This window comes from Harmonia axyridis, chromosome 5, assembly GCF_914767665.1.
Source record: "Harmonia axyridis chromosome 5, icHarAxyr1.1, whole genome shotgun sequence".
Lineage (NCBI taxonomy): Eukaryota > Metazoa > Arthropoda > Insecta > Coleoptera > Coccinellidae > Harmonia > Harmonia axyridis.
In genome coordinates, this window is record NC_059505.1 from 29,945,320 (window position 1) to 29,970,167 (window position 24,848).

At 35.1% G+C, this 24,848-nt stretch overlaps 1 protein-coding gene across 2 annotated transcripts in view; it reads left to right on the forward strand.

The window, feature by feature from the left end:
* Nucleotides 1-24,365, forward strand: part of LOC123681035 — a 51,545-nt gene extending 27,180 nt beyond the window's left edge. Inside the window, exons 2-5 of one of the 2 annotated variants that reach the window (XM_045619200.1) lie at nt 16,118-16,354; nt 21,216-21,635; nt 21,796-22,157; nt 23,633-24,365. In XM_045619200.1, coding sequence (XP_045475156.1) covers nt 16,118-16,354; nt 21,216-21,635; nt 21,796-22,157; nt 23,633-23,816 — 1,203 coding nt within the window. In that variant the 3' untranslated portion in view covers nt 23,817-24,365. Of the gene's footprint in view, nt 1-16,117; nt 16,355-21,215; nt 21,636-21,795; nt 22,158-23,621 lie in introns of both variants that reach the window. The other variant, XM_045619201.1, reaches the window with a different exon arrangement.
* Nucleotides 24,366-24,848: the final 483 nt, after the last annotated feature.

Genomic DNA, 24,848 nt, shown 5'->3' on the forward strand with positions numbered 1-24,848 from the left:
TGCAGTTTCGAGAATAGGCATAGCTTTGATGATAGCCGAACTTCGTAACGAAGACGGCACTTGAAGAAGAAGAAGCACTTCCCTGATTCATCTCATCTACGGTACCGACTTCTTAAGACTTCCTAAGACCTCATAAATCTATAACACTTCACTAAGTTTGAAGCCAAATTTCTTTCTCTGGAGAAATATTTTGAGCTCTTGAAAAGCCAGTAATCACTGGAGGACAGATCTGTAAAACGAGCTGGATGCTCAAGCAGATGAAAGTGCAATCCATTCAATTTAACAGTGGTATTTATCGATTTGTGACAATGAGCATTGTCTTGGTGGGGGAGAATTTTTTATTTGACATTTTGGAACATCTTTTCTTGATATCTGTGTTCAACCATTTCAATAATGTTATATGGTATTCACGGTTGATGGTTTTATCATTAACAAGATACTCGACAACATAGTAATCTTCGAGAGTGATACTCTGTCTATAACTTTTCAATACTTCATCTGTGGAAAGATCCGTCTTTGCTTTCGAAATAGGCTTGAACCTCGGTACTCACTTGTTCACTAGAGCCAAATTTCTTTCCCTGAGGCACCTTTCAATCGTTGTTATCGATACAGAAGAGTATGAATAAAAAATTAAAAAAAAATCAAGCCGTCACAATATTTTTTCCAACAAAACCAGTGTTTTTTCCAGACTTTAACCTATGTTCCAAAATTTTGACCCACATCCTCTAAATCTTGATACTAACAAGAACAAAAGTGGTATGCAATAACATAGTGAGCAAGTTTCCAATTAGAAACAGTATTTTTGCTCTACTTGTTGAATGAGATTTCCTTAAGTTGCAAGTTGCTGTTGGCTTACATAATATGTAAAAATCTGAATATTTATGGTCACAAGTATGTAATGTTTTAGGCTATATTGTGTAGCATCACCGAATAAAGAAACGAGTGACGAAAGTGAAAGACGTACTGATTCTGATGAATTCATCATAATTATTGTTCTCGATTAAGAATAAATTCTCTTATGAATGAATAAAATTCGCAAGATTACGGTCCTGCACAGTCCGTGGGATGACTCTCTTACCAATAATCCGATCCACTCTCACTTTTGCCTCGCCTTATAAGGATTTTCAATTCCCACCGTGTGTGCGTGTTTTAGCGCTTATAAAATATACATCGAAACTGCAATAAAATCGGCCTCCTCTGAACGAATCGACCAGTTTTTCGGTGTAGGTTTCGGCAGCCTCGTTCTGGCTGACCACGAAAATAAGAAATCAACGAGGATGATTGTTCAAACAATCGTAAGTCGAATGGGAGTTGGCTTCGACCTTCACGCAACCGATGAATATTTCTCAATAGCAACAACACGCCTTCTGAGTCGAGTGTTTTACCCACTCTGGTGAAACACCGCAAATTTTACATTATGGTTTATTATTTTCTCGTAGAATATCTACAATCATTAATAAAATCAAATATGAAAAATCTCTGGACGAGCAATTTGATGATAATTTCCAAATTTTTAATTGTTTCCATTTCAAATTCACAAAAATGGAATATATACTGTATGATTTTTTTAAGCTGAATCATTCAAAACTCATTTTGAAAAGGAAACACCTTACAGAAAAATGTTTCGAAGAGAAGGTCATGTAATGGTTTTGAGGGGGAAGTCCACTTATGCCAGAACCTCTTCCATTTATTTCATCCTTGTGGGAGGTATGGAGGTCAACTCTGGAATTTCTACGGCAAAACTGAAAAAAGTTTCAAACGAACAATTTTTCTTGAATCGTCACAGATGGCTCTGTAGTTGATGTATCAGTTCCATTAATCATTCACATAAAATATTAGTCGTGAATTGCCCAATTATTCGTTGGAAAAATGAAAAACCTTCTACGCATTAATATAGACGACTTGACGAAGATTTCTAATAGATTTCAAATAATCTTTTTTCAATTGATATATACCCATTAAAGAACGAGAAATATTTCGAACCAAAAATAAATAATTTTGTCATTTTCAAATGATCAATGTCAGTAAATGTACTGAAAACAAACAGTTCAGTACAAAACGACATAATATCATGGGAATCATTAATGGAAGGGATAAACGTTAAGGTCCTCTAGAAGAAAATCCATTTCACGTTGTTCTCAATAATTGAATCATTCTCATACAACGAAATGGAGAACGTGAAAATAATAATAGATGTGAATGAGTTCCAGAAGAGTATTTTCAGTTGTGTCACAAATGGAGCAATAAGGAAGAGAGAAATTTTTATACATTCAAACTCCAGTTAACTCTTGTTTGGTTGAATTGAACCCTGAAATATTTTTTCACTTCCCACCTTAATATCATAATTATATGCAAACGCTATAATGATGACATAAAACGAAGATGACCTCAGATGACCTCTAAAAACTACAATACAAATTCACATCAATATAAGTAATGATAACTGAACAACACTCAAAATTAGCAGTGAAGGCTAAGAATCAAGTAGGGAAAATATGGAATATGCACGGCAATTACTGCAAAAATCGGTTGTTTTTCACTAGTAAATCTCGAATTTAAAAAATTCCACCTCTAAATTAATTTCGACTGAAAATCACAACATAACATAAACGAATATTTGGAAAGAGTCATGGAGGGTTTCATTATGGGTTGAAGTGACGTAACACAAATTCAACTGAATGAACTGGATATTAGTTCATCAATGATGAAATTATAATTATCGATTCATGTTGCACCGCAAAAATTTAGTACAATACCTGATTACTACAGTTTTGAAGTAGAATTTCGGGAGAAGTTGTAATTTGTATGCGAAGAAAAATTTCCTTCTTATGTCCTTAACTCTGTGACATTAATATTGCAGAATTTTGCTCATCAGATGCATTTAGGTTTAGTAATAAGACTTTTACATCAAATAGCTTCGCAATTTCTCTTGTTCCTTTGTGAGTACCATTAACCTATTAGAGATAGAGATTTTTTTCTTGCTCCTTCAAATAAGATCGTATCGTCATATTTTTGGTAATATCTAATTCATGTTATATATATTCAAATAATTGTATACAATCTCATTTGTTTTTGTGAATTGGCAGCCAAAGTGAAAATGAAGAACACAACAAGAGGTTTCATATCTCATGTTCAAATCATTATTGAATATATCAAAGTTAGTATAGTAACTACACTCTAATTCATAGATTTTCATAAGCTATCGGACCTTTCGACAAGAACATTGTCATCTCCACAAACCAGAAGTCAATAAAATTTACAAAAGCATGTACTGCAAATATATTTAGATACTTCCAGTTTCTGAATATGACCAGGATCGTTATGTAAATTTTCAAAACGCTTATAGGGAATATGTGGATTAGATTGTAGTGACAACAACTTCAGTAAAATACTGTATCCAATATAAAGCCAACAAACTGAGATCACAGAGATAAAGTAGTAACACACTTTGAAATACCTTTCAATGTTTTTTTCATTGCTGCACCAAAAACTCAGTGTAGTTATTTTTAAAACATTCCAAAATCATCATTATTAAAAGAATTATAGTGGAACAGCTGTTTCGGTGTCGAGGTTTTTTGAGCTGATTCTATATCAATTTGATGTCCTGAATTCAAAAAACGTATTCATTTTTACCTAGGCGATCAGATATTCAAGATATGCAATCTTAAAGGAATATAACTTACATTATTTTAACTCAAATCCGTAAGTGTAGTAAACAAAAGAAGATACGAAATTTTTAATTTAGTTATACAAAATACAATAATATGTCACACATACAAACGAAAAAAACAATGAAGAAATCAATTAGACATTCGACACTCCGAAAGTTTCTTTTCCGAGACATTCTTGAATGTTTTTTTTAAACATTCCCTTCTTAAACTCCAGCAGTAATCCGCCATCATGTTCATGTCCCATCTTCCTTGGTAGTGTCCTCTATAACTTCAATATCTTGGTGAAATCTTTCACCTTGTTCCTCACTCATGTCTCCTGAATCTTCTGGAAAATGGTTTAACTGGCTGTGTAAATAGTGTATTTTAATATTCATATTGCACCCTAAGGATTTGAAGCTATTAATCATCTTGCTAACAATTTCAAAATAGTTTTGGGCCTTATGTTTGCCTAGAAAATTTTCTACAACTGCAACAAATGATGTCCAATCTTCTCGTTCAACTTAATTCATTGAATTTATGAAGGTATTATTTTTAATTGTTTTTATTATTTGTGGGCCGTTAAATATCCCTTGAGTTTTTTTGTGCTCAACTGATGGATTTTTACCCCTATATAAGCAAATTATGACCCATTCTTATCAAAAGACTTTACAAATTGCTTCAATAAGCCCAACTTTATATGTAACGGAGGAAGTATGATTTTTTCTCTTTCAACCAAAGCGTCGTTGATGACATTCTTTTCCCTAACGTCCATGTTTTCTCTCTGAGGCCAATCTTTTCTGGTCCAGTGGTGTGTTTTGTCCCTACTATCCCAAAAGCACAAGAAACACGGATATTTCGTGTAACCACTTTGCTGTCCAAGAAGAAAGTTTACTATCTTTAAGTCTACACAAATCATCCATTGATGTTCGTGATACTTTATCTTCTGCAAGACCAAAGCTATGAAATTATATTCTTTCAGTTTCGTTAAGTGAGCTAGTGGTATTGAGTCATATTTACCCAATTACAGACTGACAATAAAATCTACATTTTACCTACATTAATGAATATATAATAATTTTAGAACTGTCATAAATGAATATACTGAATGTAATCCACATTGGTAGATAAGTTGATATATCTAAAAAAGAAGAGCTGATAGAGACAAAACGGATGGCATGTACAGATCCCCAAATATAGTTGAAATCAATTATAAAATCTCAGGCACCAAAAAAAAAATTTTTTTTGTTGCCCTGTGTTATCCGTTGTACGATAATGAATCCCTGCACGCCAGTAAAAATTTTTTACCATTCTTGTCGAACGGATTCTTCATCATCCTGTACCTACATTGTCAGCATTATTTACGATCCAAACTCAGTATTGCCTAATACTTAAGTAAGTAACGAGCCAACTACACGAACCTTCGTCAGACCACGTTGCAAATCGTTAATCCATTTATTTATAGTATTGTTGGTAACACGATACACCGGGAAAAGATTGGCGGAAAAAATTGACATGTAATGGTCGCAGTTCCCACTTGATTAACGAGCAAATAAAACGGCAGAGTGTTGTACACTTTATCATTTTGGCATGGACAGTGGATACTTTGGTGCTTTCACCTGATTTGCTATTGACCGTTCCCCGGAAGTGCCACGAAGGGTCGAACTAGCTTCGGCTTAATGATGAGAAAGAGAAATGGAGAGATTTCTGCATGGCCTGCACCTTGAGAACTCTTCTCAATGATACGACTGTCACGATGGTATTATCTCGAGAATGATCGGGGTTTTCACTGTTAGGACTTATAGAATATGAAAGTCGATTTGATAGTGAATTATTTCAATGTTTCGAATGCTTCCTACAGAGAGTTATTGAGGTGAAAGGTTATCACATCGATATCAACACACTTCATAAGTAATAAGTAGTAGTAGTAAAATTTTTATTAGCTTCAAACTTTATTATATGAAAACATAATTGAATTTCAGCAGTCATTCATTCAATACCTATTTCTAATATCACATGTTATCAGTCTGTTGAGTTGATTTGAATTATCCGCACATCTTATAAATACTGGTAATGATTGTAATTATACCCAGATATTTACTTACATTCTTATTTCTACATAGTTTCACCATAATCTGATTCGTCATATACATCACTTAAGTTTTTTTAGTGTTTACTAAAAGATTCCTTGCAAGTCACTTTGAGAGATTATCGAGTTCTTCCTGAGTAGTCGGGACAACATCATTCAACGAAGATCCCGACATAAGATTGTCATCTGTAAATAAATTTACCAGTGTACTGTCCTTAAAGTTATCCATTATGTCCTTTATATACAAAATAAAAAGTATGGGTCCCAATATAGAACCCTGAGGCACCCCAAATGCAAAAGATTTCTCCTTCGAACAAATACTATTTATTTTAACCGTCTGATTTCGTTTTAATACTGTATCAACTATTCCAATTTTCTTCAGCTTTGTCCCAAGTCTTATCAGTGAAACCATACTTCTCTTGAAAATTCGACAATGTTTTCGAAATTGGCTTCAATTTTGGCAATCACTTCTTCACTATAGTCAAAATTCATTACTCTAGTACGTTTGAACCGTTATTGTAGTTACAGCAGAGTCTGACTAATATACTGCTTCATGAATGTTGAGGAAGTTAAAAATTTTTGTGTCAAGCTGTTCTTATCGGGGGCCATGTGCTGCACTGAACATCATTTTTTCAATTTTTTTTTTTTTGAGGAAAAATGAGGATGAGAAGGATGAGGAAGAGGACACAACTGAGGATAGGATGCTGGAACGTAAGATCTTTTAGTGGAAGAGACCAGGAAATCATTCTAGAACTGCGAAACAAGAAAATAGACATCTGCGCAATCTCCGAGACGAAGAAGAGAGGGAAAGGAACCGAACAGTATGGCGACTACATCTTGATATACTCCGGGAGGCCAAAAGAAACTAGAGCGACGTCGGGAGTGGGAGTACTCATAGATTACAAATATCAGAACATCATCAGTGACATCGAATATCGGAGCGATCGAATACTAAAAATCAGTCTGAAACTGGAAAACCACTTCACACACATAATATCAGTTTATGCACCGGATACTGGAAGGCCAACACAGGAGGCCCTCGACTTCTATGAGCAATTGCAATTAACAGTTGACAAGATACCCAAGCAAGACCAAATTATTATCATGGGAGATATGAACGGGAGAGTGGGTAACGAGGTAATTCCAGGAATTAAGAACGTATTCAACGAAGAAATCATAAATGACCGGGGAGAGATGCTCATCGAATTCTGCACCTACAACGAGCTAAGAATCAACAACACATACTTTCGTCACAAACCTCAACATAAGATTACTTTCCGTGGGAGCAGGGGTGTAACTTCTACAATAGACTACATCCTTACGAATAGAGCAATTGTACCAGAACAAGTGTTAGATATTAGATCATTAACATCGGCAAACATAGGGTCTGACCACAATTTGGTGCTAGGTGTGATATCTGGAATGAGAAGACCAACAAAAGCGGACAAACAACACGATCCAGTAACAAAGTTCAACATCGAGTCCCTAAAAACAGAGAGCATACTCGACTTATATAGGAGACGTTTGACAAACAAAATAGAGGAAACAACAATCGGTGACCAACATACGGTGAACGAGGCGTGGAAAATACTCCTAAAGAACATAAATGAAGCAGCCGAAGAAGCGCTGGGGAAGAGAACAATCAAGGCAACCTCACATCAGCGGAGAGAGAAGCCCTGGTTCACATCGGAAGTAAAAGATCTGGCACAAGAAAAGAAGGAGGCACATCTAACCTACATAAATAACAAGACGCCGAGAAACTTTCTAAAGTATACTGAAATTAGGAACAGAGTCAATAAAAGAATTAGAGAGATAAAGAAAGAACACTGGGAGAACTTTAGTCGAGAGATGGAAAATGACCTATATGGAACTCAAAAACGCATATGGAAGATGCTCAGAGCCGCGAAAAAAGAGGTAAATGAGACAGTGCAAATACATAACATCACCGCGGATAAATGGAAAGAGTACTTCACAAATCTGCACTCCCAGGATAATGACCAGCCACTAGAAAGGAGACAAAAACTGCGGCGAGAATATGCAATAAGCTTGGAAGAGGACAAGCGGGTTACAACAGAAGAAGTGATGGACGAGATGAAACATCTCAAAAACGGAAAAGCTCCCGGTCCAGACAACATTCCTAATGAACTGTTGAAACAAGGAGGAGTAAGATTGGCTGAACAGCTCACCAAACTATTCAATAAGATTCTAGGGAGCGCAGTAATACCAGACGAATGGAAAGAGAGCATAACAATACCTTTATTCAAAAAGGGAAAAACATCAGATCCAGCAAACTACAGAGGAATATCATTGTTGAACACCTCCATGAAACTGTTCACTCGTATACTGGGACAACACATATTGCAACACACCAAGCTATGTGAAGAACAACAGGGCTTCCGCAAAAATCGTTCCACGGTCGACGCTGTATTCGTTGTTAGACAGGTAATAGAGAAATCCATTGAATATGACAAACCTGCGTACTTGTGCTTCATAGACTTGAGTAAGGCATTCGACAGAATACAACTGACGGATGTTGTGGAAGAACTGAAGCACAGAGGAATACATCCAAACATTGTAGAGACGATAAAACAACTAAACACAGGCAACACTACCACAGTCAAGACAAGAGCAACCACAACCGATAAAGTAAAGATCAACCTAGGAGTGAGACAGGGAGATAGTCTTAGTCCACTGTTATTTAATCTGATAATGGACAGGATAATACACAAAGTACGAAGGGTGAACCAAGGATACAGAATGGGGAACGAACTATTGAAGATCTTGTGTTATGCAGATGACGCAGTACTATTTGCAGATAGTGAAGACGGGCTGCAATGGTTAATACAGGCATTTTACAGGGAGGCTCTAGAACTCAATATGGTAATATCAATCCCTAAAACTAAGAGCATGGTGATCGCCAGGGAACCCCGCCGATGTAAGCTGGAGATAAATAACAAAATCATCGAACAAGTATTCTCCTTTAACTATCTGGGCGTAACGATATCGCCATATGGAAGCTTAAAAGATAGTGTAAGACATCAGATGAATAAGGCAGCCAGAATATCGGGGGCCCTAAGGAATATCATCTGGAAGAACAATTGCATGACAACAACCAGTAAAGTGAGAATTTACAAAGCATGTGTCAGACCCATAATGACATACGCGGCGGAAACAAGAGCAGAAACAGCTGAAACTAAAAGAATGGCACGAACAAACGAGATGCGAGTTTTGAGGGCAATCACAGGAAACACATTGAGAGACCAGAGAAGAAGCGACGAGATCAGAAAAGAATGCCAGACGGAGGACGTAGTTAGATGGACCCGCGCGAGAAGAAGGTTCTGGAATGAACATGTCTCACGTATGTCAAGCGACAGAATAGCGAAAATCGCGAGAAACGGAAGACCAGCATCCAAAAGACCTGTAGGGAGACCCCCAAAAAGGTGGAAGGACAGCTGGACCTCAATATCTCAAGAACGAGAGGAGGAAAATGGGTGAAACAAGCTAGTAAGCTTTCGTAAAGTAGAAGAAGAAGAAGAAGAAAAATGAGGACTTCTGAAAAAGTCAAAATCTCTGAACTTATCTTTGAGCAGTATACTTATTAAGCAATATCTGTGCTTACAGAGTATTTTTTATCAACGAACAGTGTTTAATTAATACAGGAAACTCGTTTTCATCCATTTTTCAACAAACTTGAGCTCGTGATTTTGCATCCGAGGTATTCAAATGACTTGATCAGGTCAATGTTGTTATTTTTCAGTTTCAACTTGCAGTTTGCTAGCAAAAATCTTCAAATGATTTTTTAGAAAAGTGATTACAAAGCTTTCTTCACCTTCGGTTTAGGATTTACTCGAAATTGTCTATTTTCTTAGGTACTAATGAGAGGTCATCGGAGTAAACTTGAAATTGCTTAGATATATATTAGATAGATATATTAGAAATAATTGTTTACACGCCTTCAAGACACACCGATCTCAGACTATTGTCTTCGATCAGTAAAAAATGCTTTTACCAATTCAGATTTTCAATATACTATTTTTTTCAACTCTTCGAAGGTTTATGAATGAAATTAACCAATGATAATTCAATCCTTCTCACGAGTGCAGTTTGGCCGGTCCTGTACAGGTAATGTAGTCCAGAATACAATCAACTAATGTTTGTGTGAAAGTGAGAGTTATTATGTGCTTGATCGTAACAATCCAACATCTTGTCTGTACTAATTTATCGGACTATATTATTCAATTCGCTTTGGTTTTGTCTCGTATGACGCAACGCTCCCATCGCTTTTTAAAAGACGCTAATGAATAGATCATTTGTTTGCCGGTATTAAAAATGAGTTATCATGATGTTTTATGAAATCTTGACTTCACGACAATCAAGTCGAAGAAAAAAATGAGTTCTATGTATTGAGAGGGCGTTATTGAAGTAGTCAATTTCATTGAAGAAGGAAGGTTGGGAGTTGAAGTTTAAAATCGCGTAGCTGAGCATTAATTTTTTATTTGAAGGTTTCTTTTGTTCAAAGATTCATCATATTATTATGAGATCCACATCGACCGAAACAGCACAAGTCAACATAATAGAAGAAGCTCGGCCAACGCCTTTCTTGGAAATGTACGCGATAGTGCTGAAGTGCAAATTCTCTCTGTGAACTCATAAAGCTTTCTTTGTAGATTTCAGGACAGACTTTAGTTAGTTATGAATCAGATTTAGAACATCAAGCTTCGTTTTGTAACTCACGTTTTTCCCAAATCTTAATCTGTAGAATTATTAATTATTTATCCAAGTGTTGTAATTCTTAATTCAAAATAGAATAAATCCTTTTTAAAAACAGACTTTAAGATACGGAAAACATAATTGGCGCTGCGAACAGGATATCGCAACGGGGTTTTAGTTCGAAACTGAAATAAGTGTCCGCTACGGATTGTGTCCAAGGAACTCCCGTTGAGTTTCAACTCTTGATGTGATATCCAGAACCATCATCAACCACCCCTTCAACCCAGAAGGAAGCCAACCACTTCGATCCAGAAGGAAGGACCAACCACTATAGGATGCAAATCTTGGTGATACCAATGATCCTCCTGATACAGACCCAAATCAACCAGGCCCTTCAGGTCAACAAAATAATCAGTAATGGATACTTTGAAGAACCCTTAAGTCAGGCCAAAATTCTTGATCATTACCATAATTTTCTCTTTTTTATAAACATCACGAATTTACAAATCAATTATGATCAACTTAATTACAACTTTAATGCACTGCAGAAAAATCGAACTATTGATGAATTATCTCATAGAATTTACCTTCAATTAAAATCGAATTTAGCCCAAATTGAACAAATACTACATAAATTCATTAACAAAAAAGTTTAAAGAGGTTTGGCTAATTTTATTGGCAAAGGCATAAAATTTATCACAGGAAATCTAGACGACGATGATCTGAAAACTATTAACGAGAACATAGAAAGTCTCCATCAAATTAAAAACTCTGAAATTGAAAGAATTAATAAATTAACTTCTTTTGCAAATCATTTAACACAAAGGTACTCAGAAGATTTAGCTTTATTGAATGATAATATTCAACATACTAAATTACTTTTTCAAAACATAAAATCAACGGAACAATTCAGATTGACTGTTGAATATCAAATACTTCAAGCAGAAGATCTATTGAATACTTTCTTGATGCTTGAAAGAACTATCAGTTTTGCAATGAAAGGAATACCAAATTTAGAACTCATAAAAATCGATGAACTTCTTTTGATTGGAAAGTATCTCGAAAAAATTTATAAACCACAACAATTATCTCCAATCGATCACGTTCATCTCTATAAAACTATAGAGTTTGCTAAAATATCTGTCATAGGAACGGATGAATCCATCACCTTTCTCCTCAAAATTCCTATTCTCAAACAGATCACCACAAACTATTCCCGAGTGTACCCTCTACCTAACCACCAAGATATTGCTGTAATACCTCCGAAAAAGTATTTGGTCAGAATCAACTACGAAGAATACTGGACCAATGAAGCCTGTATTTCCACATTAGGCAGTTCCATTGTCTTATGTCTTCAACCACCAGTCAAAGAAGCCTGCATCCTGTCATCACCAGACCAGTGTCAAAAAGTGCTCATCAAAAACAACTATAAGATAATCCATACACTTCAGAACAAACAGCTTCTCACCCTGTTTAAGAATACGCAGATAATACTAGAAGATTGCCATGGTATAATTATAAAAAAAATCCATACAAGGAATAAACCTGCTACATTCAGATTGTACCATCATCATCGACAATTCAATATTTGAAAACACTGAACCAATTTTCGAGATGAAATTTGAAAACATTTCGAAACTCCCATTGAGTTACGATTATAAAATGGAACTTCAGTTAAAACACTTAAGAGAACCTACATCAATCCTGCAAGAAGCTGAGAAACTTCAAAATCAACCAATTTATCTACACCCAATAACTCAGCTCACGCATTATACCATAAGCGGAATTTTACTCTGTTTCATAATCATTGGAACAATCACTGTCATGATAAACAGAGTAAGAATTAGAGACCTGTTATACAATCCGAGGAAAATCATTCGCATCGACCTCGAGAACAACCCAGGTGATCCCACTGATAACGAGGACGTTATCTGAACTAAGGGGGGAGGTATTATGAGATCCACATCGACCGAAACAGCACAAGTCAACATAAAAGAAGAAGCTCGGCCAACGCCTTTCTTGGAAATGTACGCGATAGTGCTGAAGTGCAAATTCTCTCTGTGAACTCATAAAGCTTTCTTTGTAGATTTCAGGACAGACTTTAGTTAGTTATGAATCAGATTTAGAACATCAAGCTTCGTTTTGTAACTCACGTTTTTCCCAAATCTTAATCTGTAGAATTATTAATTATTTATCCAAGTGTTGTAATTCTTAATTCAAAATAGAATAAATCCTTTTTAAAAACAGACTTTAAGATACGGAAAACATAATTATATCAATTGAAATTAGACAATTTATTTTCCCAAACAAAAACACTGAATGATGTAGGAGAGGTCAATGAATTCCACTTCAAGAAATCCACAATTCCATTCACGCCATCAATATATTAACAACCTGTGCAGTATGTGCGGATGAAAAATATTCGAAACAAACAGCTATCGGATGTTTGACTTCGAAATTCTTCAAAGAATTGGCTGTTGCTAATCCAACCACGTCACATCAGACTGAACATGACTCACTTAGTCATTCATTACAATCGATGATCATTTGAGGTTTCATTGAATTTCGTTTAGGTATGTCTAATTAATTCTGACGTATTAAATACATAGATGACTAATGGAGTGTTCAGAATGTTCAGATGACTTATTTCAATGTTGAGCTTCATAGCCTCCAAACACATTATTCCCTTTACACATTAATTCTGGATCCATTCATTGATTTTGAATCGAAATAATTATGAAAGACTGTTATTGTATGGTTAGATTGTATAACATCAAAGAGTAGGCTTTGAAACCTGCTGCTTATTCCACAAGTATTTTGTTTTTTTTTTCAATAATTGAATTAGTTGTAGAGACTATCACACATTTTTCAACATGAACGTGAATGATTTTCCCCGCCCCGCATCTTGATGGAGAAGTTTATGGAAGGTCTAGGACGATCTATATAAGGCTGCTCACACAAATCCTTACTTATTCGTATTTGAACTTATTTGCTCATCAGAGAGTCAAAGCCTTGTTAATATATCCATAACATGATAGCATTTTAACTCCTTTTGAAAGAAAGTTAACTCTGTCCCAAGATCTCATGGACTTTTTTCAACTCCCAGTGTTGAGTCTATATTTCTTTATATATTTCTCTATAGAAGTCTTCTTCTGGTTCTTTGCCAGTTGATGACCTCTTCCTTTTCATATTCACTCATTTTTGTATCTTGCATCCGATGTACGATGATCCATTAATTTTAGTGATGACTAGTGGAATATTGCTACAGGGTAATATTTCACCCTAAGATTTAACTTCAACTTCCAATAAAGAGCGAAATAAGGTGCTATTTTGAGGGAATCATCTATTACTTACACCTAATAAATCGTAATCAGAGATAATCATCAACTTTAAATCAGATTCAAATGTGCTAATCTGGGACGAAATAGTAAAATAAAACTGGAATAGGCTCAATATCACCATGCTGTTACTATAACTGTATGTAGATTACGGACGATTGCAGATAACGATCATCATTACGATTCTGTACCAGTGAAACAGATAATAGTGCACTCCTAATTCAGTGGCGTCCCAACAGATTATTTCGATGGAGTGCTAGGCATCTACTCTCACTGCTCTTTCGAACATACTGATGCATTATTTAATATGGTAATAGTAATCAATGAAATATGTACATATTAGTAATTCAATCTTGAGGAATTCTGTCATCATATTATCAGATTTTGAGTGAGGAAGCATAGAGCTAGTAATTAGGCAGAGCTAAAAATGATCTTGAAATGGTATATCAAATAAAAAAAACAGATGTTTGGAAAAGTTTTCAAAAAATTGTTTGACTTATTGTTCTAGTTGGAACTGTAGAAATATCTTGAAAAATTATCAATGAATATGGACGGAAGCATTTGAGTATTCTTCCAGAATTACGCCAACCAAAATATTAATTTTTTCAACCTCAAATTCTTTTGTAGACAATATTTTCGGCGCCTTATCAGTAGTTCTACAAAGCCTCACGATTCGACCAATACAACACATTGCGAAATTTCAATGTAGAAAAAAAGAATACCACAAATTTGCACTAATAGGGTCGAAATATCACTCATTCTATGGTTTTATAAACATTTGTTTCATAATGAGCAAATCTACAAAGTATGAAGCTATTGATATTCAAATGAAGTGTTTCCCAATAAGAATTATATCATTCTTCTTATTCTTCTTCTTAGTGTGCCATATCAAGTCCCCTTTAAGTTGGCGATTAACATGGTGAAACCATTTCTGTCCTGAGCAAGTCTGAATCAAGAGGCTTATTTTCTGTCAATTCCTCTTCTTCCTTCTATTCAACCTGTCACAATCAGCTGGAGGATATTATATCCCGTAATATGTAAACCAAAAACGACATTTTTCTACATTAAGATAATGAGATCCATCAAATGACGATCCTCTTTTGAAAACTGCTTCGTTTGTTTGCCTAGCATTTCATGGTATTCTGAGCATTCATCTATAGAGTCTCATTTTGAAATCTTCCAAGCGATTAATAGTAGATACTTTCAGGATCCATGCCTCAACACCACACAGTAAAACTGACCACCCGTATTACCTCATCATGCTCTTTATAGTGTATTGTATTGTATTATCATTACCATTGGAAAATCTTATATTATTTGTATGTTTTTCTACATTCATGCAAAAAGCAAAACTTTATTGAACCATATTTAGTGGAAAAAGAAGTTCTTCATTGCACTAGTGCAATAAAGTTTTAATGGCACTCATCTGTCATTCTACTTCAACGTGCTGTCATCATGACAAACATAAACGTTCAACCCAACCCACTACATATTTATCAGATATGTTGGCAACACGTTTTAAACAGTTACATATTATATATTATTTTGTATTAATGTTAGCAGCCAGAGATAAACAAACAATGCCTTCCCGAGAATAACTCCTTAATCAAAACTGATCCGATTTGTAACCGTCTACCTCCATAGAGCAAACTGTCTGTACTATGACCACACCTCATGATACATACATTTTTTGCCTTTTGCATGAACGTAGAAAAAATGTTGTATGCAACTCGTGCAAAAATTGTTTATTGCACTCGACGTGTTGTCCAACTCGGCCAAACGGCCTCGTCGGACAATTTCACGTCGAGTGCAATAAACATTCACTTTTTCCACTTGTTGCATAAATAATATTGATATTTTTATCTCATCAATCTAATCAATTAAATCAAACCTTATGAAAAGATTTTGAAATAACCGCTAACACGAAAAAATGCACTTGACAATTATTTATACACAAAATATATTTTGTGGCTTTGCCCTTCCTATCATCTACACCAATGACTAACGCAGAACTCATCTTCTGTTCTTCCGTAAATAGATATATGCAAAACTGCCAGCTCTGCATTGTTCCACAACACAGAAATCCGGATGTTCGAGCTTTGAATTAGTTCCAGAATGTTCAGTTAACTATGATGAAATATAGTTTGCAGTGAAAATTGTAACAACAAATTATATAGCCATAAACATTGCCAATATCTTGATGAAATAAACATTTGTAATATTCAAATCAGGATCTAAATTCAGCAAGATATAGATTTGGCTTATTGACTTTTAAACCCTTTATTCTCCAAAAATATTTGATCATTTATGAGTAACACATCAATTTTTTCCAGATCTCATGTCAGCTAATAGATTCAGACTTCATACCACAAGTATCTGCAACATGCAAGCAGGACCATATGAGCATAAAAGTAGCATTTAATGGTAGTTTTAATGGAGCTATACATGCTAGAGATTTCAGGACACCAGCCTGTATGACACATGGAGATGGTGGAAAACTAGTCACTCTTGATATTCACCTATCTGCTGAACCAGGGTCTCCAGATTATTGTGGTCTTTTAGTGAATAACGTAAGTATCTAGAAATCAATAATAATACCATGGATTTTTGGAGATTTTTCTTCGAATTTTGCTTATCAGTATAGGAGAGAAAACAACCTTCGCAGTCTTTGCCACTCCTGATCCTGCCAAAGCTTGGCCTGTCCGTCACCTCCTAAGAATTTTTTATCGTTCCAGCTGTGCCTCAAGAAACAGCTTTTCCAATTATATTACCCACTGACGTTTTATCTCAAACTCAAGGTTCAGATATTTTGAAATTCTTTCGAAATCCTTTGTATGCATGATATTGTTATTTGGTATTGCTACGTTGATGAGTAGGTATTGCTGTCTTTTGTATTTTATCGACTAATATTATGCCTGGTCTGGGTCTGCTGTGGGGAACCATTTTATCATTGAGAACCTCCAAGATGATTTCCAATTTGTACTTGTGGAATGACACTTTTTAATACTGTTACTCCTAATATGGTAACCAATTCTTGGTGGAGTATTTTCCCTACTGCTTCGTATCTTTGAATTCATTAGGTGCAAACATTTGTCATCCACAGATCCACACTTGATATGTTGAATTTTTCATCAATATCGTCCATAGATAATCAGATAATATTAATTATTAATATTATTATTTATCTTTTCGGTCCCTTATCTTTGGAATTAATTCGAGAATGAATGAAATTCAAAGCTCTTTTGTTTTTTTATGATTTCAATTTTGTTTTACTCATTTTTCAATATAGGAATTACTCATTTGGTTGACCATTTAAGGCAATTTCTGCATTCCACCCTAACAAAGAATCATTATCATCTTGCTTAACATCTATGCAAATCTCCATTTATGCTCATCTCTTTTGAAAATGTACATCACCTTCAGGTGGCCTGCTTTGTTACTTGATTGTCAATGAAATATTGAAAGAAATAGTTATTGTATTCAGTGATGATATCCAAAGCACTAAATCGTTGACCAAAACGATCACACTGAACAAGGTTCTGAGAAATTAATTTATAGCACGCATAAATTGCCAATGTGTCTTCAGTGATAAACGAAGTTACAATCAAAGAGTATTGTCATGTCAAATATTTCCTGGTAATTTTATTGGTACTATAATTCATACGCAAATAATTCATGCCTGACCTTATTGAACTTGGTTGACTATATCTGAGCCTCAGTTGAGGAGGCCTGTAAAAGATATTCTCGAATGAGTTTCATCAATCTCAAGAATTAAAGAAGAAATGTCGGCTCAAAATTCCAAAAACACAGTCATTTTGACGAAATGATTAGAGTTATCGGAAAAAACACTTAAAAAGGTGGAAGATAGGTATTTTTGTGATGTAGAAAACATTAATGAACTTGCTCCTAAGTACAAAATGCTTCTAGTCTTTACCAGGCATCTTGCTGCTTTTAACTGTGAATAAATATAGAAAAAATATATTAACCGTGAAGGCATTCAATGAGAATCATTTATATGCAAGAAAGGTTCTTGAATAAACTATTTAGGTGTGTTGGTAGTGGGTTACAAGGTTGACTAGACTACAGTATATAACGTGCTCGATTTATTGTGACATTCTTTGTTTGATTGTTAACAAACAAGTCGGAAATGTATAGTTCTTCTGTTTGCGCCTGAGGGGAACTGACAAGGGAAAAAAATGTTAGTCTTACGATTACGAGATGTTAAATGAAAAAAAACATCGTTAGAGTACCAATTCGTTATAAATTCCAGTTGAATTATTCCTTTCACGAAGTTTTTTCATCATCTTTTTCGACAGAATTATTCAGTCTTATTCTTATGACAGTAGAATTATTATTAAGTTTTTCAGTTGTTTTTCTGAAGGTTAGTCATGTACGAACATTGAAATTTGATCTGAATTTGTTCGAACTTTTTTCTTTCATTAATCGAAATTTTAAGTTATTTTCTACTTCCATATGTAGAGGGAAATTGGATGAAAATCAATAATATGAATATAAAAAATTTCTAGTATTTTGTCCTTTCCCTTTACAATATAATATAATATAATATCAATATATCCTTATGATATATATTCGGTTTTTGAACTATAAGGCATTCTGTTGAGGAAAAATTGTATTGTATTGTATTATGTATTAATAAATACGAAAATTCCGAAACATAGGTACCTACATCTGTCTTTATGTTAATTAAGTTATTCAATTTGTTAACCGTTCATCCAATTTGTACAGTTTAGGTTAGTTTGAATTCGACTATTTGGTCATTTTTGGAATAAAATTGTTTTTCTCCGATTGACAGCAAATATTGATTTTGGAGACACATATGAATCAGCAAAGTATTGCCTTTGCTGCCTAGGCAGCAAAGGGATTATCCTCAATGCGAATGAAACATTCGACATTTTCTGACCATCAATTTTTTTGACACCTTCCTTATTTCTGGAGAAGTAAGTACCTTAAGTCGCTATCACTGTCCATAATCTAAATATATCCGATATTTATATAAAACTGTCAGATATTTTGTGAATTGCCAAACTGTAATTTATCAACCAACTATTCCAACAATTGCGATTTCTATCAAATTTAGTTTCAATTTATCACTACAAGAAAGATGAAAAATTGTGGGAGTTGTAATAATTTGCAAATACAATATCCTACATATATCATTGAAACAATCGGAAAAAAAAGTCGATTGACTTTGCTGCCTAGTAAAACAAATAACTATTTTCAAGACAAAAAAACCAAATTCCTATATCATAAAGATATAATATATGATATTTTAAAGGAACAAGGCCACAATGTTCCAACAAAATCGGACGATAACATCAATAAATCTTTGAAACTTAAAATCAAAGTGGAATTGAGAAAAAACAAATTCATGAGATCAAATACTGTGATGGCTATCATTTCGTGAGATATGTCCTTTAAATGTGACTATTGGCTTCAATATACGATTTTAAATTAAATCACTCAGGAATGTCCAGTATTCCAATTGATGTCGAATGCATTCCCTCGAATTTTTTAATGAGCTGAGCGGAAGGTCATTTTTGGTTAAAATTTTTAGGCAATTGATTCTCCAATCGTGTACATAGTTCATTAATCAAGCACTTTTTTGAATCTTTTTTTATTTATATTCTCCTCAATCCCACTAATAATTTTGAAATCAATGACACCTCAATTCATTAATAAAGGCTATAAATGAAATGGACCCAGATCACTTTCCTGAGGGACTCCTTTCAATAAATTCCAAAGTTTTTTCATCAATTCGAAATAATTGTCTCTGAAGTTGATGAAGTGTTGTTAGGAGTAGCCTTCAATGAACTTTTTATGATTAATACCGTGAATAAAGGTTAGACCATCGAAATTTATTCGACTTTTTCCCACACATAATTTTTTGCATCGCTCATAAAAGCATGATATTCGCGTTTTGTGCAATCGCATTAGCAAACACCACTGAATACGCAACCTACACTGACGTCCAAAATTAATCTTCGTATAAGATAAGATCGGTTAGATCGGCAACGCCTAACATGGTCTTCTCCAAATTCCACAGACTACTCGGTCATTCTATGGGCGTTCGCTACAGGTCGCGCCTCATTCGTGATGACATAATGGAACGTCATAAAAATATAACCGATGAACTGTTTACCGGTAAGGCGAGGGGAGGGGGATTTTCCGGTGCAAATTGGGACGAAGGAAAATAGATGCATCGAAGCCAATTGTATTGCGGACAAAGAATGAGGATATCTGTTGAATGAGTCATTACTATGAATCTAAGCGAGTCTAGATGATAATCACGGTGTTTCTCTTGTGCAAATTGCTCACTCTTTATTCTAGATCGTCTTGCAACTCGTTGCGATCTTGTTTTAAATTCAAGGTTAGGGAGATTAAGAGAAACACCTCTTTTTATCGTTCCGTTTGAATGTGTAAGCTAGTTTCCAATTTGAATGGAAGAAAATCTGCAATTCGCTGTCTATGAAAATCTGGTAATCATATGATGTTCAGAGTCGCATGAAGAATGTACATTTCATCTCACATAATGCGAGAATAATGAAAATCAACAAAGTGAAATCAGGAGTTTTTGCTGACGAATTCCTGACGAAATTTCTCATGTACCTTCGAACCTTTATAGACTAATACAATTAGTCGAATAATCCGTCAAATGCCATGGAAATTTGAAATTGAATCATAAAGGTATGCTCGGAATCTTTGATTTTTACCGTTTGATGTAGAATCTTTATGGGGTGCTGATGCCAACACTCTTCGTACGGCAGCTTTGGCCTTGGTGTTTTCTGCTGCTGAATACTGTTGTTCTGTTTGGATCAATAGTGTTCATGTTCATAAAATTGATGCACAGCTTAACATTTTTAAGACAATTAGCAGTGCAACTTGTAATGTCTTCAACAAAAGTCTTATCATTGATCTTTATGAGGAAGTTCGAGGTTTAAATCTTCCTAGGAAAATTTGGTGTATTTTAAATCGACTTAGGACTGGCCAAAGTCGTTGTAATAGTATGCTCTTCAAATGGCATTCTATTGATAACCCAATAAGTGAGTGTGGTATAGAAGAAACCATTGACCACTTGGTGAATAGTTGTCCAGTTTATAAATTTTATTTAGTCAGTTCAAGTTCTATGGTTAAGCCCCGCCCCATTCGCCATTTTTAGGCTCAATTTGAACGTATTGTCGTCACAATGTTTTATTAAGTCACTGTAGATTCTGCGATTTCGCAATATTGCAAAAATAGATCAATATATCTATCATACGATGCTAACAAAAGTCTGGATGAAAACTATCTATATTTGTTCCACTATTTTGCATCTGATTTTTAATTGACATTCTTCCGGTTTATTATTGAAAATTCTAACCCAAAACAGCAATCGTATTCAACTATAAACTTCCCATTACTTTTTTTTTTCAGAGGACAGATGAACGCTCTATCCCTATAGCAGTCAGAATCCACAAAACATTAGAACTAGCCGACGACAAATTCTACGTCATAACGTGCGGTAAAGCCAGCTTCAAAAATGCGAAAAACGAAACATCTTCAGTATCCCTCAAAATCCTCGATGGAACAAGGAAGGTAGCACAAACTGTTTTCTCTAAGGCGTACACGCTTAGAGCCGAAATATCTAGACCAGACGGTTTGCACGGGTTCAGAGTAAAGAACTGCATCATCTTCAACAAGTACAACACCAGTGCACCATTAGTGGATGAATATGGATGTCCAGTTGATAAGACAGTCATCACGCCGTTCTCCTACAATGACAATAAAGGATACGCCACTGCTGAGCTGAAGTCCATGTTCAGGTTCTCTGAAGGATCAGACGTACATTTTCAGGTAAGGCAACTATCAATTAAAGATTCATACCAAGTCGACTTTTAGAAGATTCATGGTACCAAACATCACTTACCTCCTCCTTGAAGATGAGTTTGGTGAATTATTCACTGATACCATAAAATGTTAAAGTCAAGACATTAACAGTTTATTCTCTTCACAGTGTGACATAGGCCTTTGCAGAGGAATATGTCCAGATCCCTCCTGCAATGGCGGTCCATCTAGGCCTATAACAACCGAAGAAGGAGTCTTCATGGCATCTACCAGCGTTTTTGTCATCGATCCTGGCCAGGCTCCTTTGGTGTCAGAACTCTGTGATGACGTCGGAGGAGTAAAACCTAACTGGCTTCTATGGTTGTGCATCACATTGGGAGTTCTCTTCCTCATCATGCTCATCATCAACATCTTCCTGTGCTCGGCTATGACTTGCGCATGCACCAGCACTGAGATCATAGACAAAGAGCCGAGCATCATAGAGGACTACGATCCGTATAGGTCGTGGCATGGAAGTCAATATGGTTCAAGGTGAATACAACAAAAATATTTACTCAACTCAGATAGCTATAATTCTGATATTTCAATTTCTTAGCGTTTTTATAGCAGCTTTACTTTTAATCATTTATGAAGTCCTAAGTTATTCCATTTTTATCAATTATTAAACAACTGACCCTTTCCTCGAGTCTGTAATCGTTATCTGCTAACTTAATATCAAAATATTAAACCCAAATTCATAACCAAAATTTTTCATCAACTGATCAACATAATCTCATTTTCTAACAATAAAAATTCGTGGAAATGGAACATTATTATCTGCCAGTTATTCTGCCAATTCGAACGTTACAAAAATTCAATTCTAAAAGTGGTATGGTTCTAAGAAAATCAAGAACATTCTATGGAGCTTCAATTTCAAACACTTGTAAGCGAGTTTATCTAATTATTTCGTGAAATTCCTTAAAATTCTCAAGTAAAACTTCACCATCTTATCAAAACTTAAGTTACGATCTATTTTACAAATGCTCTCGTTGATTTTTCGATCAGTGCGTTGATGTTTACTCAAGTACCTGCGATCTGTCGTTCCAGAACTGTCGATTTGACCTGACGATGAAAATCTGAAAGGAGACCATCACTGCAAATTTCAAGCTGAAAATCACCGCAAAATTGTCAAATCGACAATTCTGAACGAAAAGTGGCTGTAGGAATTTTTTTGTCAGCCCAAAATGCTAGGAAATATTTTTTCCAATGAGGTAGATCTTTTGTACATATATTTACGAAATTTTGAAGAATCAACATAGGCGTAAAACTTTACTTCCGCTGTTTTTTCCGAACTTCGAGGCTTCATTATAAAAAACTGGTTATATATTTATGATCCAAAGTTTTGTACATCGCCGGCCACTACATTCTTCATCTTTCGGGCAGCGCACGAATCCCGCGTTGAAAAAACTGGTCATATTTTGAAACGATCCACGAATGGATCCAATTTTTCACTTCTTCATAAGACCGGAAGTGCTGGTCAGCCAGACCGTGTGCCATTGATCGAAACAATAAGATGGAAATCTGAAAGAAGACCCATCACTGCAAAGTAGAGTAGAGCAGGAAAAACTGAGGATTCTAAAGTCGACAGTTTTGAACGACAGGTGGCCGATAGGCATTTTTTATCAATAAGGTGGATCTTCTGCACATATTCTTACCTAACTTTCAAGAATCTATTTCATGAAATGATAGTTGTTTTCAAGTTGGATAAAAAAATTGCGTTGAAAAATTGGGTTCACCGGTTCGTCTAAAGATACCTATTCATATATTGAACAGATAGTAGTCCATCTAAGTAAGTACATTCAAGGTGTCAATTACCAACCAGCTCAATTTACAAACTCATATCGACAGAACATGTGTTCGAACATTTTCAATGCATAACTCATTTCATCTCTTACAGATTAACGACTAACGTTCAAATCATTACAGGAACCTTTATTAATCACTGTAAACACATAGTCTTGTTTCAGGTACTCGTTGAACGGACCTCCTCAACACCCCAAAGGCTACACCTCTGGCGGCTCGACTATGAATTCCGCCAGGTCCGTATCTTCACACAGTGATCACTACGCCATCGTACATTCCAGGCCCGGATCTAGGTACAAGAACAGGGGGCCCCCTTCACACGTAGGAAGCCACTATAGTGGAAAATAACGAATTAACACGAAAATAACCGAGAGACTCGAAATTAATCAGTGCCGAGAAGAGAATTCATTTCCGTTCCGAAAAAAAGTGTAAATTTAGGATGAACTGGAGAAGTTCCTTTGAGAGAAATTCAAAGAAACTCGCAAACTGAGTGACTTGGAATGGAAATGAGACCATCTAGCGAATTGTGATCAAACAACCATTCCTTTTTGTTGAAATTGGAAGAGGCTTATAATCATTCATTATATTTATTGTTGATGAGAGACTGTTTACTGTCGACCATCCTGTTCGCTAAACATTTATTTTTACCGTGCAATACTTAAGACTAATCTAACCATAACTCTTCCTTTGCTTGTAAAATTCAATATCTGTTGGGGATAAATACTGTTTTCTTTGATATCTTCAACCTTCTCTACCTTTTTGTTATGTTCATATGTGCTACTGTATTTTACATCACCCACGAATTACTACTTTTGTTGAATTGAATGAAGTTGAAGTGTGAAAACTTTGAATTTACTCTATAGTGTTTTTGTAAAGAAATAAATTGTACATAATGTTGTTCATCTTTTATTTCCTTCACTTGCCAAAAAAATAGGGCTATTGGTGTGAGACTATTAAATTTGTACACATCAACTTTTGAGTCTGACATAAGTTTCCTAACAATAGATGAATACTTATATATAGATAGAAAAGTTCCTCACTTCTTGGCTTGGGAAGAACTTATAGGTTTTTTCAATGTATTTTCAAGAAATGAAGCTTGTAACTTGTAACTCGAAAACGATACATTTCGCTGATATATCTTTAACAACCAAAATAAAGTGCTGGGGTCATGCAATTGCTGGCGAACCGGCGAGGTAGCTACCGGTCCTGAACATGAGGAGAAGGTGTTACAAACAAATCATTACTGTTATTTGTTTTGACTCAAATTGAAAAAATATACCAGAATGGGTTGAGTCCATCTAAAAGATATTATTCTGTCTATGGTCCATCTTAACATGACATTAAAAATAGATTCCGAGTTTTGTTGGGTTTCATCTACAG